This window comes from Rutilus rutilus, assembly GCF_951802725.1.
Source record: "Rutilus rutilus genome assembly, chromosome: 20".
NCBI classification, from domain to species: domain Eukaryota; kingdom Metazoa; phylum Chordata; class Actinopteri; order Cypriniformes; family Leuciscidae; genus Rutilus; species Rutilus rutilus.
In genome coordinates, this window is record NC_140225.1 from 6138456 (window position 1) to 6161292 (window position 22837).

A 22837-nucleotide genomic window follows, 5' to 3' on the forward strand; every position below is an offset into this window, starting at 1 on the left:
AATTCTGTATTTAAAACATTATTTATACAGTTGTAAATGCATTCACCTCTAAGATTACGTATACATTAATGGGGTTTAATATAGTCATGGCCTAATGGTTAGAGAGTCAGACTGGTAACCCGACGGTTGCGGGTTCAAGTCTCAATACTTGCAGGAAATGACTGAGGTGCCCTTGAGCAAAGGCAAAACCCCCAATCGCTCTCAGTCGCCACAGCAAAAATGGCTGTGTGTGTTTGTGTGTTCATTACTCACTGCTACTAATGTGTGTGCACAAACTTGGATGCAGAGGAAAATTCAGAGTATGGGTTACCATACATGGCCTTTATGTCATGTCACGTAAAAATGCCCCTGGGAATCAATTTAAGGGACTCAATGGGGAAGTTTATTTCTGTCACTTCCCTAGTGATATTTCATAGAAAATATACAAGCAAAGTTTCAAAAAGCTTTGGTCTCTTTTCAATAGATTCCTATTGGACTGCTTAAATGCAATATTACAGAAATAAGCACCAACACCAGGCATGTGCATGAATCTTAAATGTATGGCATGAAGCATATGCAAGTATGAATTGCATTATTAGAGTTTTGAATGATTAACTTCTTTGATGATGTAGGACTACAATGAAATATGTCATTTTGCCAAAAAATGCATTATCAAAAGTATTTAGAAAAAAACATAATATTATATATAAAATAAAACATCATATTAGATCTGTGGATATATTTATTTTTATTTATTTAAAAATTAACAGATTTTCTAACAGTTTTTGGCACTTGTGTTACAAAATAACATTTGTTTAATTATATCATGTTGATATAATTTGTGCAAATGTCAAAATGTTATAGATGTCTCATTACATGACAAAATTTTTATAGTATTCACCCAGATACCTCAAAAGTTTGTGTTATTTTCTTAGTAGCAATACATGTAATGTTCTGTGAGGAAAAAAAGTGCAGTAATGTTGGAAAAGTAAAATTCACATGCTCATGTAGTTTCACACCACAGAGAATGTGAAGCATGTCGTGTGTGTGTACGTCTCTCCTGGTCTCAGCAGAGCGTCAGGGAAATCAGGCTGATGAGAGACAGAGAACAGGTAGAACATCTCATTCATTGAGAACCATTATGCTTTTAATTAAGCACAAACACATTACATAAATATAAACATGTTCACAAATAGGCTCTGTGTATGATGTATAGTATAATGTGCACTACCATTCAAAAGTTGGTATGATTTTAACGTTTTTGAAAGAAGTCACCAAAGCTGCATTTGATGATCAAAAATGCAATAAAAACAGTAATATTGTAAAATATGATTACAATTCAAAACAATTGACTGCATGTCAATGCATCCTTGCTAAATAAAAGTATTCAAAATGAAATCTTACTGACCCCCAAATTATCAGTGGTAGTGTACATTGTACATGTTCTTTTAATTACATTACCTGGTTAACAGCATCTGGCCAGTTTTGGGTCTCTAAACAGAAGGCACTGTGTTTGGAGTAAGCAGCTCCACCCTTCCCTTTCAATGTCCCATCCAGGAAGTTGGAGGTGTAGAACTGAACCCCAGGCTGTGTAGTGCTCACCTCCAGGACACGACCCGTCCCAGGATGCACCACTCTAAAGAGACCAACATGTGTGCTAATATTAAGATGCATAAAGTGTTATATCATGAAGACAAGATTCAAATACAAATGACACGTTACCGTGCACATTTTCTCTCCAGTGGCGGTTCACCAGGTGAGCACAGACAGAAGTTGTGATCAAACCCTGGACCCGGCAGCTCTTTCAATCTAGAGCCAAGAAGAACAGGCTTTCTCAGGTCGAACGGGGTCTTCTCCACAGATTTCACCTCTCCTGTACATAGTAAAGAAACCACACAAAACCACGTTTGACAGTTTCTGTTCTGGAGAATTGTAAAGATCTAATTCTCTAAAATAAACAATGTGATAACAATACCTGTGGGGATCATTGTATCATCCACAGGAAGGTACGACTCCGCTGAGATGGTCACCTCATGGTCGTAAATGTCTGGTGATCCCTGCAGAACGTGGGACATTAAATAGCATTTATTGATAGTAGGAATACACCAGCTGTGTCCACAAAAGACAATTAATAAAATCTTAAATATAGTCACCAAGAGTCCTATACGTTCGTAACAAATCACACTGTACGACATGGATCTAATAAACTTGGATACGACATGTATGTAGACTGTACGATGATGACACCTATTGAATCGTAGGCTTCGACATAGAAGAATAAAATATCATAAGTATGTGCTAGTGGTAAACAAATAGAGCAAGATGAATCGCGCTTTGGCAATTGTGGTTTTTATGTGTGCTTAAAAAAAAAGAGGATGAAGCGAAAGAGGAGAATATGGACACGGAAAAGAGGCCAACTTGGCATGTCAATCTTGCAAATGGAGCTTGAGGTAAGTAGTTTTATGTTTTAGCGCCATGTTGCGTTGATCAATACGCCATTTCATGTTGCATTTTTATTGGCTAGTCAGTAGACGTAGGTCGTAGCAGAAAACACACTGTGAGATGATCGTGCTAAATTTCAGACACTTGTCAGAAAAGTATCGCAAAGCCGTCTTTGAACCTCTCTCACTGTACGATGTAGGACCACCATTTAGGAGCCACGACCACAGAAATCGCCACGATTGATCATGTTTAGTCTGGAACAGCCCAAAATCTCTGAGCATTAGCCCTACCTGTCCAGCCAGGTTGAAGTATGAATGGTTGGTGAGGTTGATTGGTGTAGTATGGTCAGTCTGTGCGTGGTACAGCACACTCAGTGTGTTCTTCTCCAGTGTGTAGGTGACACAAGCGTTTAGGTTCCCAGGGTAACCCTCATCACCACCTGGACTACTGTGACGCAGTTTCACTCCGTTATCCACAGCCTCCGTGGTCCACACGGCCTACAACACACAAATGTCCTTAATGAAATGCCAGATGCGACAATGTCTGCTAACTCACATTAAAGAAATGACAAATAACATATAATGGGACAAAAGGGACAGACATATATGCGTTTGTTAACCTTGTCAAAGCCTTTCAGTCCTCCATGCAGAGCATTGGGTCCATTGTTTATAGCCAGTTTATATTCCTTCTCATCTATCACAAACCGGCCCTTGGCAATGCGGTTTGCAACCCGGCCTATCACAGCTCCAAAGTAGCGAGGGTTTGAGAGATAACCTAGAGTGAAATAAAGGAAATGAATCATTATTTTCATTCAGTATCTCTAGTTAGTTATGTCTAGCGATAGACGGATATGTCAACAAGGCTGATTACAGCGGTGGTTCTCAACCTTTTTGACTCCAAGACTCACCCATTGTCCACAACAATATTGAAAGACTTCACTCTCCTAGTTTCTGTAAATGAAATTGTCAAGATTCCAGAAGTTTTAAGGGCTGAATGTTCTTAAAATATCTCTAGTCCGGAGAAATTCAATCAGGTAAAGAAGGTACATGGATAGTTTTTTGGGGATTTCTTTCATGTTGTGTTTTTTGTTAATCTTGATTTCTCACAACTTGTGTGCTTTTCTGAGCAAGACGGAGTGAACTGCAGCGCTGAAGGTGAGTTTTTATTTTTTTATTTTGGGGAGACCGAACCCTTGAAGACCAACGGCCAAAGTCAGGATTTTCGTTTATTAATACATTACATTTAAAAGCGTATACCCCCAGAACACTTTGACTATACGGCATGGGATCATTCTGTGATACTTTTGAGTCTTTTTAAAAAAGCTTGATGCTGGTTGCTATTCACTGCCATTATATGGTTGAGCATGAGCGGGACAATTTAAAAAAAAATCTTCTTTTGTGGTCCATAAAAGACAGAAGGGCATACAGCATTAGAACATGTAAATTATGACTTCATTTTAATTTTAGGGTGAACTATCCCTTTAAGGGTTCCCAGTCTCTTTAACCAATGAATTTGCATCATTGCATGATTTTTAAAGATTTTCATTTACTGGATAAGGATTTCTAGATATAAATATTTTAGAGCTTGGCATTGCTAGAAAAATGTATATTCTGTATAAAAATGGCCATGCCATTATAAAGAAATATCTTGATTTTAGTTGTTTAAAAAGCTTGTTTTGTCTCATTTTAAATGATTTTAAGTCATCTTGAGGCCCACTAGGAAGTCTGCTGAGGCCACATGGTTGAGGAAATGTGGCATTGGATTACAGATGTTCTGGATTACAGAAATGATAGTTCCCCTTGTGTTTATTTCAAAATCTACGAACAATCTTGAATAGTGAACATCTGTTATCAAAGCTTTTTGTGAAATGAGTAAAGGTTGTGCAATTGTTCATTCACTTCCCACAATTATATACATTTCATAAAGGGCATCAGCAACTCTGCTTTCTCAACATCTGTAGTGTTGGCCTTTTAAAAGCACAAATTGGGCAATAAAGAGAAGACTTATAAGCAGCCTTTCTGTTGGCACAGTGATTCAGTGCTCTTAAATATAATGTATGACATTTTTAATTAGATTAATTCTGATAATTACTTAACTACACTGAACTTTCTTTTCCAAACAAACACCTTGATTAAACTGCAAAGAGTTTTTTTTTGTATGTTTTAGCCTATGAATGAAATAATCTAAAAGGATGTTTTAGTCAGTTTGACATTTTTTTCAAAGACATTAACATTTTTATTGGAACATTTTATTACTTACAAGTTGCTTTTCATATGGAGAAATCCTTGAAAATATCATTAAGTAAAAATTATGTTTCCAAAAGTCAATTGTTAACACTAAGTTTAACACTGTAAAATGAATGTGTATTTAGCAGCTTGGATTATTTGGTTTTTGGGAGAATTTCATAAGAAACGTTACATTCTGAAATGTTATAGGCTACAAACTAGACGTTTCACAAACAATAATTAATCTAATAAAATTCTAAAAAGCAAAAGCCTTCGTGTATTCTCCATTTAATCAGAAACAATTTAGTTGATATGAAAGAACCATTATTGTTTCTTAATTTCTTTTTCTGTACAGAGAGGATACATCTGGCAGGAATAAGCAAATACATTTTTTAAACAGGTCAAGAAATTATTTTAAGCTGTCTCTAATCAACATGTCAGTCTAAAATATCTGTCATGCACAATAATGAAACGCTCTCATTAACTGAATGATAGAACTTGCCTTCTAAATCATCGTATCCTAACACTAAATCCGCACTTTGACCGCTGCGATCTTCTGTTGTGATGGACTTTATCACACAGCCCAGAGAGATGATCTCCACACACACACTGCCGGATCGCAGGGTCCATTTCTCCACTGGACCCACTGCAGTGCCGAACTCCTCTTTACACACCTCGGTCATTATGAATCAACCCGTTTGCTCTAGACGGGACTTACAAATCCACCATTGCAACGAAAGTTACAACACGGTAGTACAAATGACTACACTTTGAGTTAATAAACTACAGAGTACCGCCCACTAGTCTAGTGATCAACGCTTTCGAAACACGCTTCGTGAAGCTTCAGTTCAAAACCTTTGCGAATCATTTGTTTCGAAGCAGGGATTCGGAGCGTCTATAAAACGGTCACGTGATTTCAGTAAACGAGGCTTCGTTACTGTTTCGAAATGTAAATGTCAATGGTTGATTGTTGTAGTCATGTGAAAAAGTTATGGTATTATGTGTCTATGTGTCTTTAATTTTGATTTGCTATGATAATTAATAAAATCATTTTAAAGTATGATAATTAATTTTGTAATTAATCTGTTCACTTTAAGTCAAATTTCACATTCATAAATTTTCACATGGGTCCTTAAAGAAAAGTACTAATAGAAAAGCTATTAAACTAAACTAAACAAAACAAAACTAAACTAAACTGTTCATCTGTTCTGAGTTCAAAATATTTGAATGATACAATTTGAATGTATGTTTTATTTTATTTTGTGTGTGTGTGTGTGTGTGTGTGTTTTATTTTTTTGTTCACCTAGCTCCAAACTGTATGTTGAATTGTTTTGTTGTTTAATATTCATAAATAAATAGACTGTAAAAAGTTAGAATTATTATTATTATAAAATCAGTGGTTGATGATTATCTATGTAAACCCATGAACCAGATTTTATCTGATCTCGGATCAATTTTATAAATTTGTAGACATTTAATGACACATTTGTATAAGAAAAAGGAAAAATTGTTGTTTAATAGTCTCTTATTGGTATGATTAACCAAAATTCCTCATAAAACAAACAAAACAAGCTACAGTTTAATAAAATAACACATATTATAAAGACACTTGATATTTAACGGTATTGGATTATTTGTATCGCATCTAATAGATTACACCTTCAATAAAACATTTGCAATTGTGTTTGTAAAATGTGTTTTTATGGATGTTTGAGCTGAGTTTTCGTTGCATTATCTCGTTCTGACCAGCAGGGGTCACCAGCGCGTGACGTTTCGGGCGCTTCGAATCAGTGAATCATTTTGCGAGGTTCAATTGATTCAAACAAAGTGAAGAAAAGCTTCGTTTCTCCCATCACTACCCTATGATCACTACCGTCCAAATCGCTTCTGTTTGTTGGTGTCATACTGCCACTATCTGGATTGGGGCATGTACTGCGCATTTATGTAGAATATTTGGCCCATTTGGTGCTGCTGTTCTGACTTTGTAATATGCATTTACCAACCATTTGTAATTGCAAGACAATTTTTTAAACCATTTTTAATTGCGTTGATGCTAAAATAAAATAAACTCATAGAATCATAAACTTTTGCACATTGCACAGACTAAAGACTGAAGCTCTGTCTGATCTGAATATATTAATCTGATGGAATCCTGTTACAATGGCCATAATTATAATAATAATAGTTGGATAGTGATCAGTAATTGTTGTAATAGAATTACTGTTTCACAAACCACATGAATCGCAGTGTCATTTGCTAAATGATTATCAGACATTAGTACGCTTGTTCCCTTTTCAATTTTGATGAATTCATCATTTATTTATTTTTCAATAATTATTTTCTGACATTCTGGCCTGGAGATTTATGAAACAGGGCAGTGTGTGCAAATGGATTTGAAATGTGTCAGTCTAAAAATAGAACAGTCCTAGAAATGCTGTCTCTCTGAGGGTTCCTCCTTTAAATCTTAACACCTCCTTTTGTTTCCAATAATTTTCTCAGAAAAAAAATTGCACTATGGTATTCCGTGCACATTGGGCTCCAAAAGTCTGGGGCCATGCATTGCATGCAAATGCATTCTCTCTCTCTCTCTCTCTCTCTCTCTCTCTCTCTCTCTCTCTCTCTCTCTCTCTCTCTCTCTCATGAAAAAATGATGTAAAAACACGATAATCATGTTGTCCAGCATGACTTGAGATGATCCAAAGAGCATTGTGTGCTTCAGTGGAAGAAATCTGGTCATCTTTATAAAGAGTGGAGTCCCACATGGTTAATGCCACACATTTGCTAAGGCAGAAATTATTAAATTCATTAAATATATTTGTTTGTTTTGTTTATTCTGTAACATATAATTTATTCTAAGTATTGTATTGTAAGGTTATGATCCACAAAGACAAACCCATCTTCGTTAGTTTCCCAAACGTCTCTGAATGAGAGCATGAAGTTGACATACAGTACGAGAGAAACTGGGGCTGTTACGTCACGCAGCAAAGTTTCAACAGAACCAAGATGGCGGAAGACAGCGGACCGAGGAATCGGCATTTCTCAGCAAAGAACCACAAGTGCCACAACTTTGATGAAGGTGACTCATTTCATTTCTCGAATATTAGAAAAGCCGTTCTTCAAAGTCATTGTGTTTCACTGTAAGTTTGAGTTTGCCTGTGTTTATTGACACGTTGAAAGTTAAAAACGGGACTTGAACTCGTGTTATTTCTGTTCACGGTCAAATTTGACCAGGTGTGTATCAATTCGCGCCCGAGAGCAGATCGCTTATGCGTTGAGAGCTGACATAGAGAGTTTGACAAACATTCAGCTCTTGTTGACTCGCATTACTGGAATTAAAAGCCTCGTGAGACGCGCTTCGGAGAGTTGAGATACCTGTCATTTTGACACCATAACGGTTTTATGAGTGAAAGACACACTCTAAGCGCATGATTATTAGTAAACTGTACTGTTCTCGGAGAGTTCTTCGGTTATTTTTATGCTAGCTATTATTAGATGGCTTAATTTGCAACCGTGCAAACTTTGGAGTCAGGCTTTTTTTCACTCCTTGCTTTGTCATGGCCGTTCAGTATGCGCTATGTGTTAAAATCCAATTTAAATATAGTTTGTGAGTGGAGATGTATTTGACAGTCATTTTAAATTATTTGAGTATTTCACTGAATTCTGCAGTTGTTTTGTGATTGACGTGCTCGTGCGCGCGCGCAGAAACGAACCGGTTTTCAAAGATTTCGTACAGGAAACTCGCTTCAAGGAATCTTTTGTATCCATATTTATCTCAAACGCTTTTTTTTTGGCATGAGTTGTGCGTTTTGTTTGCTTCCTCAAGCTTTAGGGTGGTGGATGTATCCTGTATGCCTGTGTGTTTAGTCTCAGATCTTACCAGGGTAATTTGCCATGTAAATTTACTTTGAGTTTCGCTGGTGTGTCTAGTAAATCAACATCATAGCATGTTGATTTACTGGACACGGGACAATTATATTAAGTTACTTTTTATCTGGGCAAACATATCAGTCAGTTAAAATCTGATAAGGAACTGATAGACATGCATGATGCAGGTTGTACCTGCTGTACCCATGATTTGTACCTGTATGTCTCAAGTTAGTAGTCTGCATCAATGATATTGGGCCTTTCAAAAGCTGATACCAATGTCTACTTTACCTGTGTTAGTTGTTAAAAACTAGCAACATTTTCACTTTGGAATTAATCGGAGGAAAATATATATATTGCCGAAATATGCATGTTGGTAGCACTTTACAATAAGGTTTTGTTTACAATACTTCTACTGCATTTATTATTCTTCGTTAACAAGAAGTTTATGAGTGAGTCGTTAAAGGGATAGTTCACCCAAAAATTGTAATTTTGTTATCATTTACTCACCCTCTAATTGTTCCAAGCCTGTATGAGTTTCTTTCTTCTTTCTCTTTTTTTCTTTCTTGGTAACAAACTATTTGGTGACCAACATTCTTCAAAAATATCTTCTCATACAGAAAGAAATTCATACAGGTTTGGAACAACTTGAGGGTGAGTAAATTATGACAAAAACTATCACTTTAAATCATTCATTCAAACTGATCAAATAATTAAATATTTTTTAAATAGACCGCAGAAATTAACATCACAACCCCTAATAAATTCCATGTTCTTTTTTTTTTAAATATGCTTAATATTCTCAGTTTATCCAGAATCATATATAAATATAAATATAATAGTGTGTGAATGTGTATATAAAGCAGTCTTGAATGAACTGTCCCCTGTCCAGTGTGTCCTTGGTGTGTGTTAACTCACTTTGACACTGCTTGACTCTGATCCAGGAGCTCAGTTCATCTGGCCGTGAGCCTGAAGAGACTAAAGTGAAGGGGAGAGGGTGTTTGTTTTGTGTTACATATGTCTTAACTAGACGACAAAAATGACCAAATTTAGCCCTGTGGCCGAAGGGATCTAGGCTTATCACAGCTCATGGATAAAGTACATGGGGTTAGAACAGAGACCCACACACTCCTGGAATAGAAAGTGACCACAGTAATGAGCTGCTAGTTGAGTGCTAAAAAGCAAAGTTGCGAACGTCAGAAAACCCATGTCTGACCATCAAGGACTGTGTTCAGTATGTGGGTTTTTCTTATTCATGCATGCTTTTTTTTGGCCAATAACCCCTTGCACAACATAAGCGGAGATGGCTACGATTACTTTTGACATTTTAAATGGTGAAAAATGTAAATCTGCCTTTATATATACATATATATATATATATTCAAATTGTTTTTATTATTATTTTATTAGTTATTATATATATATATACTTATTGTTTTTATTAATGTTTTGAATTAACTTTTATTTTTATATATTTTTTTATTTAAATTTTTGTTTAATTTATTAATTTCTTTATCTGCGTTTGTCTTTTTTTATTTATTTTACTACTTGTGTTTTAAACATTTTTTTTTCGTTTTAGTTTTTCAGTTAGTAATTTTATTACTTCAACTTTAAATTTCAGTGTCTTATTTCCATTTACTTTGTGTTTCACATACTATTTATATTTTGTTATTTTACCTTTATTTCAATTAACAAAAATGTTTATAGTATTTTAGTTGTAGTTAATGATGATAACCCTGCTAATGACTTTTTTTACAGTATTTTTTCTTTCCCTACAGATATGACCGGTGTGGAAGATGTTCCATTGTGCCGGCCGGTTGAGGCGTTGAGCTCATTGGAGGAGTTCAGCTCTGACACTAATGGTGTGGCACCATGTGCTGTAGCGGAAGAGCTTGAGCCGGAGGAGGACCCGGTTCCAGAGGGGGCTCGACCCATTCAAATTGTGATTGCTAACGAGGAAGATCATAAGTTTGAGTTGGATGCTGTTGCTTTGGAAAAAATCCTGATGCAGGAACATATCAAGGATCTCAACGTGGTTGTGGTGTCTGTGGCCGGTGCCTTCCGCAAGGGAAAGTCCTTCCTGCTGGATTTCATGCTACGTTACATGCACAACCAGGTTAGAACGAACCCCCTTTCAGTGATGTAAGCATATGGGTTAGTTGACAAATGGACGCAAATTAGAATTTTGGATTAAATGTGTATATTTGTAAATGAAAACTTGTATATTTTTAGATGCTAAAATTGGTCACTGTTTTATTCCTTTTTTTTCCCTCTGTTTTTTAATCTAATTTTGATTGATATAATATAACTAGTGATGCGCCAAAATAAAATTTCTGGGCTGAAACCGAAAATTCAGGAAACACTTAATAATTAGTTAATGAAATGTATTTAATAATCAACACTCAAATTGAACAAACAGTTGTACAAACATTTAAATGGCACATAAGGTGTTTTTATATATATATGTATATATATATATATATATATATATATAAAATAAAAACAGAAATATTTCTACTCCAATTTGTTGGTGAAATATAAACATTTAAACAATAATAAACTGTAATAACTTGTTTACATGACAGATTTATTCAAGCATAAAATAATGACAACACTAACGGGTTAAGTAAATATGTAATGAAAATTTAATATAGTGCATATATTTATCAAAATACTCCTCTCTAGAGTAAATTTTTTTCTAACTAACTAGTTTATGGTCATTAAATAGCTTTCAATATATAAACAGTATACAAGCTGTACAAATTGTTGATGTTTCCCCCGTTTGAAACACTGATTGAGCCATTACATGAGACATGATACATTTGATACGTGATACGTCTCTTTCGACATACCTTCTGATGTTCATTCATTTTTATTTCATGCTCTAAACAGGAAGAGATGATTGGTTCATGTGTGGCTTGTACTGAGGCGCTACAGTGATCTGTCACGGCATATGAAAGAGTGATAAAACGGATTTTATTGTTTGTATTTCATGAAAAAATGGACAGAATTTATTTGAAAGTTGTGCCTTGTTACTTTTAATATTGTTCCATGCTGGTGGAATGCTCTCCCCACCCTCATCCGGAATGCAGAATCCCTGGCAACTTTCAAAAGACATCTCTTCCGTGAGCACTTAACCTCATAAAAAAAAAAAAAACTCTCCTTTTTCCTTTAAATCCTCGCTTATCGGGCTTATGCTACTCTGAACAATGCCTGAACTTCGTATTTTGAGCACTTCTTGCGTCGTTTCTTGCCTCTTCACGATGACTCGCTTAATTTAGTCCTTATTTGTAAGTCGCTTTGGACAAAAGCGTCTGCTAAATGTAAAATGTAAATATGAAACAAAGTCTCATCTTATTTGCCCTTATCTGTGAGGACTGTAAAATAACAGGTCAACTACCCTTATGCATTCAAATATGCAAGACATGAGAGCTACAACACATCAGTAAAAAATAAGTCTATCTGAATCGTTATTCCTGAGAACAAGTTCCTGATGACTCCTATCCTTGACATGTCTAAACGTGTGGGCTGCGTCCTGCATGTACAGTATAAAACCAGCTAGGTCACATGTGTGCGAGCATGCATGCTTTTATTACGTGCATTTCGGGACATTCATATTAACAATCCATTTTGTTTCTTTGTAGTCATCTGAGTCATGGATGGGTGGAGATGATGAGCCGTTGACTGGTTTCTCCTGGAGGGGTGGCTGTGAGAGAGAGACCACAGGAATCCAGGCCTGGAGTGAGGTGTTTGTTGTGGAAAAGGAAGATGGAACTAAGGTGAATGGGTTGTTCAGTTGAAGATGTGTATTATGTCACTGTCAAGATATGGTGACTGTGTGATAAGGCTAATCTATGTGTGTCCTTAGGTGGCTGTGCTGCTGGTGGACACTCAGGGAGCCTTTGACAGTCAGTCCACCATCAAAGACTGTGCCACTGTTTTTGCTCTAAGCACCATGACCAGCTCTGTGCAGGTATGTAGAAGCACGTTAGTGATGCACATGCACAAGTAAAGGTTGACATTACATGGGGCTTTGTCATACATTGTGTGCTTTTATCATATTGTGTGACCCAACGACCTTGTTTGTTTTAGGTTTATAATCTTTCTCAGAATATCCAAGAAGATGATTTGCAGCATCTCCAGGTAGCAACTTTCTTTGTTGGTGTATGTTGTAGTGGTGTGTTTATAGTGTAAAGTGGGACAGTAACATCATGTGTCTTTTATAGCTTTTCACAGAATACGGCCGACTTGCAATGGAGGAGATCTATGAGAAACCATTTCAGGTAGGAAAGCTATTTCCTCCTGTCATGGCCACAAATTAACCAGCGCTCGGGGCAAAAAGTGCCTCACATACCACAGATGTTTAAAATGTTTCAGAGGCCATTTTAAAGCCGTTATTGAAGAATCATATCATTTGTTTTGTATTTGTGCTGTATTCTCTGTGTATCTCAGGGGCGTCACTAGGCCCATTTTAGGAGGCCTTTAGCCCCCCGAAATTTGCGATTAACTCCATAATATGTACATTAATCGTGATCGCCTCAGTCCCATTTAAAACTCGTATGAAAACGGCGGCAGGCTTGGCTCCTCCCCGTATTTTAGTCCATGTTATTCAGCGTGTTCTTCAATCCGCAGCAGCGCGGCGCCAACGTCAGAAGCAGAGGACAAGGTGTGTGCATTTACTGATAGATTGTCATGACGTATACAACTGTAGTTATTTGTCATAAATGCAGTTTACATAATATGATGCAGGAGCAATACAAGACGGTTTTCCATCCACTGTCAAATCTGGGCTTTTTTTTATTAAGAATATTATTATTTTTAAATGTTCCTTTCATCTAAATGGCATGAGACTTTGTGAGGCTTGTTTTTTTCCCCCCTTTTTTCTTTTTCGTTTTACTGCACAAATGTAAAGTTAAGAAAATAATAGTGTTTAAAACATTATTGTACATGTGATGAGAAAAAATGTTACCCACAAATGACCAATCTAGACAATTACAGTAATATAAGGTTTGTCTGTATTCTTGATGAATATTAGCTAGTTATTTAAGATGATTAGAAATTAAAGTAATATTCAGGGATTGACTTGAAAGTGTAGAACCTACTGTAATGTTCATGCCTACCTTAGTAGCCCTTGGTGTATCCGCTCAAGAAATGGAAAAAATCTATGTGATCTAAGTGCTAAATTCAGACACTGGTGCCCATATTTAATACATATTGTACCATAGATTACCATATCCGATAAATATCACTAGTACATGGTGTATAACATTGTATCTAAAGCATCTAAAAAAATTACAAAAAGAAAAGAAAACATACCACTGTGAAAGCTGTGCTTGCTTAGTCTGTGATTGAAATCCGTTCTGCACAATCCTCTTGTTTGACTATTATTATTAAGTCTAAATCAGGCTTGAATTGGTTTGAAACTGACGATGTCCTTAATAGGCAATTTACATCTGAGTGAGTAGAGCTCGCTATTATGAAGGGGCGGGACATTTCCTGGACACACTCTAAGCAGTGTCAATCAATCACACTGGCCCAGCTAACTACTTACAGCACATTTCGTATTTTGGATAGAGGGTCTTCATCGAAATGGTGCGTTGTGAAAAATAATGCGATTTTCTTTTAAACAATTGAGTACATCCCAAAAAACTAAATCAAGACTTCGTGAAAGGGCATAATGGGACCCCTTTAGTAATTTTATTCAGCAAGGACTTGATCAAAATTAAACTGAATTAAATAAATCAAATTGATCAAAAGTGACAGTAAAGACATTGGGCATGTTACAAAAGATTGCTATTGTCTATTTCTCAAAGAATCCTTAAAATAATTCCACAACAATATCAAGCAGCACAACTGTTTTCAACGTTGATGATAAATGTTTCTTGAGCAGCAGATCAGCATATTGGTATGATTTCTGAAGGATCATGTGACACTGAAGACTGGAATAATAATGCTGAAAATTCAGCTTTGCATCACAGGAATACATTTCAGTTTAAAATATATTAAACTGGAATTTTTATTTTATTTTAAATTGTAGTAATATTTCACAGTTACTGTTTTTGTTTTTTATCAAATAAATGCATTCTTGGTGAGCATAAAATATGTCCTTTTTAAAATAATAATAATTCACAAAGTCACAAATGTGATTTAAAACAGCACTTTTTTTTCCATACCAGAATAATTCACTATGAAATTTGAAATTTTTTCAGAAGAATTTTTTGGAAATGTATATTTTCTTTATTCTCTGAACAAAGTTTGAATGAAAAATTGGGCATCGATTACACACCATCATCAGTATTTTTGTTTTTCTAATTTTGTTGGTCTTGAGATTCCATTTTTTCTTTTTTTTGTACTGTTTTTCAGAAACTATTGTTTCTGATCAGAGACTGGTGTTTCCCTTACGAGCATAGCTATGGGCTCAAAGGAGGGTATCGCTTCTTGGAGAAGAGACTACAGGTGAGATGAAGCACAGAATAGATGAACACGGCATCAGCATGTTGAACACATTGTGAATGTTTTATTTGTGCTATGCAGGTGAAGCAGAATCAACACGAAGAGCTGCAGAGTGTTAGGAAGCATATTCACAGCTGTTTCTCCAGCATAGACTGCTTTCTGCTGCCACATCCAGGTCTGAAGGTGGCCACCAACCCTCACTTTGATGGCAGACTGAAAGGTCAGGATAGATTTCTCTCAGATACCGACATGCACACGAACGTCCGAACTCTAGGCTCATCATGCACTTCTTCTTTTCTTATTTTGCAGACATTGATGATGCGTTTAAGGAGGAGCTGCAGAATCTAGTGCCTTTACTGCTGGCACCAGAGAACTTGGTAGAGAAAGAGATCAGTGGAGCTAAAGTCACATGCAGAGACCTGCTGGAGTACTTCAAGGTCAGATTTGATTACTTTAGCTGCACTAACAGCTGTAAACACAAATCAGATTAGCTGTAAATTGTGTCAGGATTTAAATTGAAGAGGCTCTATTCAAGTGTTCCTGTAGAATTTGTGTGGCAAATGATGCAAGTCTTTATTGATAATAAGGCAAGAAACGGGTTAGTTTCAATTAAAGGGTTAGTTCACCCAAAAATGAAATTTGTGTCATTAATTACTCACCCTCATGTCGTTCCAAACCTGAAAAAAAACCTTCATTCAACAATTTCTTCTCTTCATTTTTTTGTGCACAAAAAGTATTCTCGTTGCTTCATAACATTAAAGTTGAACCACTGTAGTCACATGGACTATTTTAACGATGTCTTTACTACCTTTCTGGTACTTGAAAGTGGTTATGAAGTCGCTGTCTATTAGGGCTGTTGGAACGAATTCCGAAATTCGAATATTAAAAAAATCAATACTATTCGAATGCTGAAGTTTCTATTCGAATATTGCTTTTTTATGTATATATATATTTTTTTAATGCAATCTTGCCTTTCTCGCCGCCTTGGCACACACATGTGAAAATTAAATGCTTTTGTTTCGTCTGATAAACAATAAAGTTTTTGAATCGTAACACAATTGTGCACGTTATCCACGCTGTATCATCATAACAACTGTCAAAAGTCGCGGAGAGGAATGTCTCCACGGTAACGGAGATCAACAATTTGATTCTCAGTCCACATTACAACGTGAAAACGGCGTCTTCAAATATATCCACTTTGGAGTGCGTTTTCATTAATAAAAACGCCGTCTCATTGTGGGCGGAAGGCCAAAACGGAGAGGAAAATATACGTTATTTTTTTTATGACAACTTACAACCTGACAAGCTAGGCGATCTGTCCGAGGAACCGCCGCTAAAACAGGCAAGAATTACTTATGTTCTGCCTCTCTCTCTCCTCATCACGGGGCTCACCTGCTACCAGCTGTCCGCCAAAAGGCAATAACAGACAAACTGACGGTTTATCTGTGAAGATATGAGACCGATCAACATCACGCATTGGCGATCCATAAGACTGTGTAATGTCGTAAATATTAATAATAGGATGAATTTGAGCATTTAATATTCGAATATTATTCGAATATTAAATAAAATAAGGAATGGAATTCGAATAGTATTATAGAGGAAGATTGACAGCCCTACTGTCTATAGAGGGGTCAGGAAGCTCTCGGATTTCACCAAACATATCTTAATTTGTGTTCTGAAGATGAACAAAGGTCTTACAGGTTTGGAACGACATGAGGGTTAGGCAATGATGACAGTATTTTCAGTTTTGGGTGAACTTATCTTTTAAGTAAATGATTAATCACACTATAAAATAGTTCATTAGCATGACAGTGGCCTGTTTGCAGCTGTCAAGCAACATGAATGCATTAATAATGACTTCAGTTGGTGTGAGGTCACAGGTGTGCCTTTTTTTTACAGTGACATTGAACATGCCTCATCCAATCAGGTTGTAGATCCATAACATGTTCTGCTTTATGAACATCCAGTAAAATACCTATGTTTATATTCCTTTGATTGTAGGCATATATCAAAATCTATCAAGGGGAAGAGCTTCCACATCCTAAATCCATGGTGCAGGTATGTTCCTCTCCATCTTTAAAGTCACCTACAGTACAGTTCAAAAGTTTTGGGATGGTAAAACAAAAAAACAAAAAAAACCATTTGATCAAAAATACTGTAATAATTTTGAAAACAGTTGTACTGCTTAATATTTTTGTGTAAACCATGAAAAATTTCCCCCCAGGATTAATTGATGTATACTAAGTTCAAAAGAACAGCGTTCTTAAAAAAAAAAAAAAACTCCTACTGACCCCAAAACATGGTTGTTTATATGGAAGGTATTAAATGCTCACTTTGCCTCTTTTACTCAGGCAACTGCTGAAGCGAACAACTTGACAGCTGTCGCTGGAGCGAAAGACACTTATAACAGAGTCATGGAGCAGGTAGAGTTACACTATTATTTCTTCTATCTGACAGCATACATGCAGACAAAAAGGAAAGAGTGTGAGCAAATGCATCCTGCATATAAAGTGCATTTAGTCAAGATTCTTCACTACTAAATGGATCATGGATGGAGAGGGACCTAAATTCTATTTAAATAAAGCAGGACCGTGACGTGAGATGAGCTAGCCTATATAACTGAAAATAACTTGAGGCCATTGCACTAAAATAGTAGGTTTGGCCTAGATAACTCAAAGAAAATGCCTGTTATGGTTTAGTTAAATCTACGCCTGGTCATTAGATAGATTAGGAAATGTGTCTGAGCCTATCATTTTGGTGTGTGTGTCACAGGTATGTGGAGGAGACAAACCATACATCGCCCCAGTTGACCTCCAGCGCTATCACGAAGAGTTTAAGAAAACCTCCGTTGAGAAGTTTTGCGCTGTGAAGAAAATGGGAGGCGTGGAGTTCTGTCAGCGCTACCAGCAGCAGTTAGAGACAGAGCTGGATGAGGCGTACACAAATTTTGTGAAACACAATGAAAGCAAGAACATTTTCTATGCGGCGAGAACTCCGGCCACTCTGTTTGCTGTCATGTTTGTCACCTACATGGTCTCCACTGTGACAGGTTTCATTGGTTTATCAGTAATCGCAGCTCTGGCCAGTCTTGTGATGGGGGTGGCTCTGCTCTCGTTGTGTGCCTGGGCGTATGTCAGATACTCAGGAGAGTATCGGGAAGTGGGCGTGGCTATAGACCTCATAGCAGAGGCCTTGTGGGAACAGGTGAGTTTTGCTTCCTCGATGTGCTTCCACATGTTGGTTGGGTCCATTCTACGTTCTCTCCACTGCCCAACACAGTGTTGTTTCAGTTGCTTTCCGGTCTTCTTTTGTGTTCATCTCATCCTATAAATCATTCTCTTTTAGTCTGGTCATAACCCATGTTTCTAAAAGTGAGACTGTAATCTCACTCGCCATTTCCTGGAAACTCCTAGCATTTTTCTAAGCCCTGAGATAATGCGAGGCCCATCAAGCTCCTCTTTAGTTTAGCTTGCTCGTAGAGTCCAGGGAAGAGAGGTTCCTCCAATAAAAATGTTGTCATAGGACCCATGAATTTTAGAGCCAGTCCTGATGCTAATGCCTGATTTGCATCCTGTGTCCTACTGGCAGTGTCAAGATAGGGCTTGATTTATAGAATAGAATGAATGAATAGAATGAGGCATTTATATAGCGCTTTCATATGTACTACTGTACACCCAAAGCGCTTTACAATCATATCAGGGGATCTCCCCTCATCCACCATATTATATGTGAATTCACATGGTGAATCTACATTATTCTCATATGTTATATACATTATGAAGTGCTTTTGATTTCTGCATTATTCTGGGTTTAGACTAAAATACTATATTTGACCCTGGACCACAAAACCAGTCATAAGTCGCACTGGTATATTTGTGGCAATAGCCAACAAAACATTGTATGGGTCAAAATGATAGATTTTTATATTATGCCAAAAATCATTAGGATATTAAGTAAAGATCATGTTCCATGAAGATATTTTGTAAATTTCCTACCGTAAATATCTCAAAAAAGTGGATGCAGCAACATCGAGGACTTCATTTGGACAACTTTAAAGGCGATTTTCTCAATATTTCGATTTTTTTTTTTTTTTTTTTTGCACCCTCAGATTCCAGATTTTCAAATAGTTGTATCTTGGCCACATATTGTCCTATCCTAACAAATCATACATCAATGGAACGCTTATTTATTCAGCTTTCAGATGATTGACCCTTATGACTGCTTTTGTGGTCCAGGGTCACATATAGAATTTAGCATTTCAGTTGGTTTTATTTATGTATTATTACTATAGGTCTTTGTTAAATACATAGTTCATTATCCCGTTAACAAGGGATACACGTTATTCCACACCCATAAGATCTTCGAAACAGAAATTAAGATATTTAAAATGAAACTTGAGAGAGATTTTTGTCCCTCTATTGAAAGTGCATTTCACCAAAATTTAAAAGTAATCCATATGAATGGATCACTTTATATGATAAACAAGATTAATTTAGGCTTTTATTCGCATACAAGCATTGGTCAACATGCATAGATCACATCAAATATGTTAAACGGAAGCTCAAATGTGTTTGCTTGATGTGCAAGAACCAATGAGGCTTGTGCTGGTTTCAGGCAAGCACATTTAAAGGGTCAGTTTAAATTATCCAATAATTGACTCACCCTCAAGCCATCCTAGGTGTATATGACTTAATACTTTCAGCCAAACAAATATCCTGGCTCTTCCAAGCTTTATAATGGGAGTGAATAGATCCTGAGTTTTTGAAGCTCCAGAAAGCACATCCATCCATCACAAAAGTAATCCATACGGCTCCAGGGGGTTTGATAAAGGCCTTCTGAAGTGAAATGGTGTGTTTTTGTAAGAAAAATATCCAGATTTATAACTTTATAAACTATAATCACTGTATTACTTTACTGCCTGCTTCAAAAACTCAGACTCTATTCACTCCCATTATAAAGCTTGGATGAGCCAGGATATATTTTAAAAATAAAACTCTGATTGTGTTTGGCTAAAAGAAGAAAGTCATGTACACCTAGGATGGCTTGAGGTTGAGTAAAGTATGGGGTAATTACATTTTTGGGGTGATTCTTAAGTTTCATTAAAAATATTTATGTTTTGAAGATGAATGAAAGTTGTAAGAATTTGAACAAACCCATAACCTTAAGTCCAGGGTTCTCATAATACCAGAACATATATTGAAGGTAATACAATCTCATAACTTAATAAAATCAAGTCATGGACATTTTTTAGTAGTAAATATATATTTTTTCAAATCAGTTTATATACAGGTGCTGGTCATAAAATTAGAATATCATCAAAAAGTTGATTTATTTCAGTAATTCCATTAAAAAAGTGAAACTTGTATATTATATAGACTCATTACATGCAAAGTGAGATATCTCAAACCTTTATTTGTTATAATTTTGATGATTATGGCTTACAGCTTATGAAAACCACAAAATCAAAATCTCAGAAAATTAGAATATTACATGAAATCACACAGTAATTACACAGTGATACCATGGTCATTGAACCAGGTTTTGGTTATTTTGGCAGTGTGGGCAGGTGCAAATCCTGCTGGAGAATGAAGGAAGCATGAAGTGCTCTGAAAATGTCCTGGTAGACGGCTGCGTTGACTCTGGATTTAATAAAGCACAGTGGACCAAAGTCCTCTTTTCTGATGAGAGCAAATTTTGCATCTCATTTGGAAACCAAGGTCCCAGAGTCTGGAGGAAGAATGGAGAGGCACACAATCCAAGATGCTTGAAGTCCAGTGTGAAGTTTCCACAGTCTGTGTTGGTTTGGGGAGCCATGTCATCGGCTGGTGTTGGTCCACTGTGCTGTCCACTCAACGCAGCCGTCTACCAGGACATTTCCAGAGCACTTCATGCTTCCTTCAGCAGACAAGCTTTATGGAGATGCTGACTTCATTCTCCAGCAGGATTTGCACCTGCCCACACTGCCAAAATAACCAAAACCTGGTTCAATGACCATGGGATTACTGTGTAATTACTGTGTGATTTCATGTAATATTCTAATTTTCTGAGATTTTGATTTTGTGGTTTTCATAAGCTGTAAGCCATAATCATCAAAATTATAACAAATAAAGGTTTGAGATATCTCACTTTGCATGTAATGAGTCTATATAATATACAAGTTTCACTTTTTTAACGGAATTACTGAAATAAATCAACTTTTTGATGATATTCTAATTTTATGACCAGCACCTGTGTATATAAAAAAATAATTCTTACATATTATACAGTAATTGAGGCAAGGTTACTTTAAGTAATTGGACTGGTCAATGTTTGCCTGGTGGTGGTTAAGGTGTGTAAAACAATTCCAATAGATTTACATATTTTGGGACTCCTTTTGACTTTGACCTGTAAACAACCACCCTGAACACCCTAGCAAGCAACCATTTGGCAACAGGCTAAAAATGTTCAGATAAGCACTGTGTTCACATTTTCTTCAGAAAATCTAAAAATCTAGTTCTTAATGTTAATGTTTTCTCTTCTTTGTTCATTCTAGGTGCTGAAGCCACTTACTGAGCAATACATGGAAGAAAATGTCCGACAGACTGTTGTGAACTCTATAAGAGCCACGCTTACAGATCAGGTGACACAAGCCACGAAGTTGAAGACCAACTGACAGTTTGCTGTGCCTTATCTGCCTAGTGTTTGAACAATCACTGCTTTTATGTTGTGTAGTTTTTTTTTTTTTCATGTTTGGTCATGTAGACTCTAACCAAAGTTTACAGCATAATTTGCCCTGACCAATATCCACACCACCAATATGACGCTGTTAACAGCAAGGAACATCATTACAAATGCTTATCAATTCAGGTTTAAGTCAGCAGATATACATGCAGCGTTGGATTTCTCTTGGTTTGAGGGATTATCAGGGAAGCACTACAACTGTTTTATAATCTGAAAGGTAATTTAAAAACTAGATGTTAAGTCCCTTACATGCTTAACGGTTTAATTACTGCTCTCAGCGGATGAACTGTAGCATTTTAGCCTTCTACCACATCCAGTTACTCAGTGTGAAAGCATACCAGCTTTTTTGCTGGGTTTTTTTTTTGTGAGATATTTTTAGAGCTTTTAAGGAATGCTGAAGTTGTAAATCCATCCAAGTCACTGCTCTACTGGGCCTCTTTCTGTACAGTGTCGTTTTAGACTGTATCATAGCCTCATGCATGTAAATGAGTATCTGAATATCAGCTGTAGATCATCAGAGGATGTTTTGAGATGTGTATGAATGTGATCTATTTGCCTTTTGTTGTACTCCTCTAAGATCAGAGCCCCTTTCATTTGTGTCTTCTGACCTATTGGAGTGCTCATGAGATGACTTGATTTGTCAGTCTTTTAAGGTCATGCCATTTAATTTATTTTTTAAACAATTAAAATATTTAAAATTGCTGTTTCTGACTCCTTCAGTATTGTTGTCTGCATTGTTGCCTAATTGAGTTGCCTGAACGTCTTGCGGTACAAAGACATTTTCAACTCAAATGGAACCGGAAATCAAACAGACTAGAAGTGTAATAAACCTGATAGCATTTGTGCCTTAGAAAGAAAAAAAAACATTACTGGTGTGCATCTTGAGACAAAATAATGGCGCTGACATATTTTAAGATATTAGAGCAAATTCCTTTGTTAAAGCGGCTCAAACATGCGTTTTAGTCTAGGACTGGGCTTAAGCGTTGTCTGTGAAACCGGGGATAATGTATTATGAGTAACATGAATATGATATAAACAATATGTTTAACTATTAACCTAGATAAATAAATGCCAAGTAAGTATTGTTTATGGTTCATAATGCCCAATGCATTAACTAATTTAACCAATTCAACCTTATTGAAAAGTATTAA

At 36.3% G+C, this 22837-nt stretch overlaps 2 protein-coding genes across 2 annotated transcripts; one reads left to right on the forward strand and one right to left on the reverse strand.

Annotated features, from left to right (window-relative positions):
* Positions 1-703: 703 nt before the first annotated feature.
* galm (galactose mutarotase) lies at positions 704-5512 on the reverse strand. Its single transcript, XM_084391683.1, has 7 exons — positions 5149-5512; positions 3041-3195; positions 2712-2918; positions 1955-2036; positions 1702-1852; positions 1441-1615; positions 704-1070 (listed from the first exon to the last, which is right to left on the reverse strand). The coding sequence occupies exons 1-7, from the start codon at positions 5327-5329 to the stop codon at positions 993-995; spliced, it is 1029 nt and encodes a 342-aa protein (XP_084247809.1). The 5' UTR covers positions 5330-5512; the 3' UTR covers positions 704-992.
* A 2090-nt stretch (positions 5513-7602) lies between these two features.
* atl2 (atlastin GTPase 2) lies at positions 7603-22388 on the forward strand. The gene is made up of 13 exons (XM_084392350.1): positions 7603-7722; positions 10289-10626; positions 12155-12289; positions 12379-12483; positions 12603-12653; positions 12737-12793; positions 14874-14966; positions 15045-15183; positions 15273-15400; positions 16968-17024; positions 17318-17389; positions 17739-18170; positions 21499-22388. Exons 1-13 carry the CDS (start codon positions 7650-7652, stop codon positions 21616-21618), a joined length of 1800 nt encoding a protein of 599 aa, XP_084248476.1. The 5' UTR covers positions 7603-7649; the 3' UTR covers positions 21619-22388.
* The last annotated feature ends 449 nt before the right edge of the window (positions 22389-22837 follow it).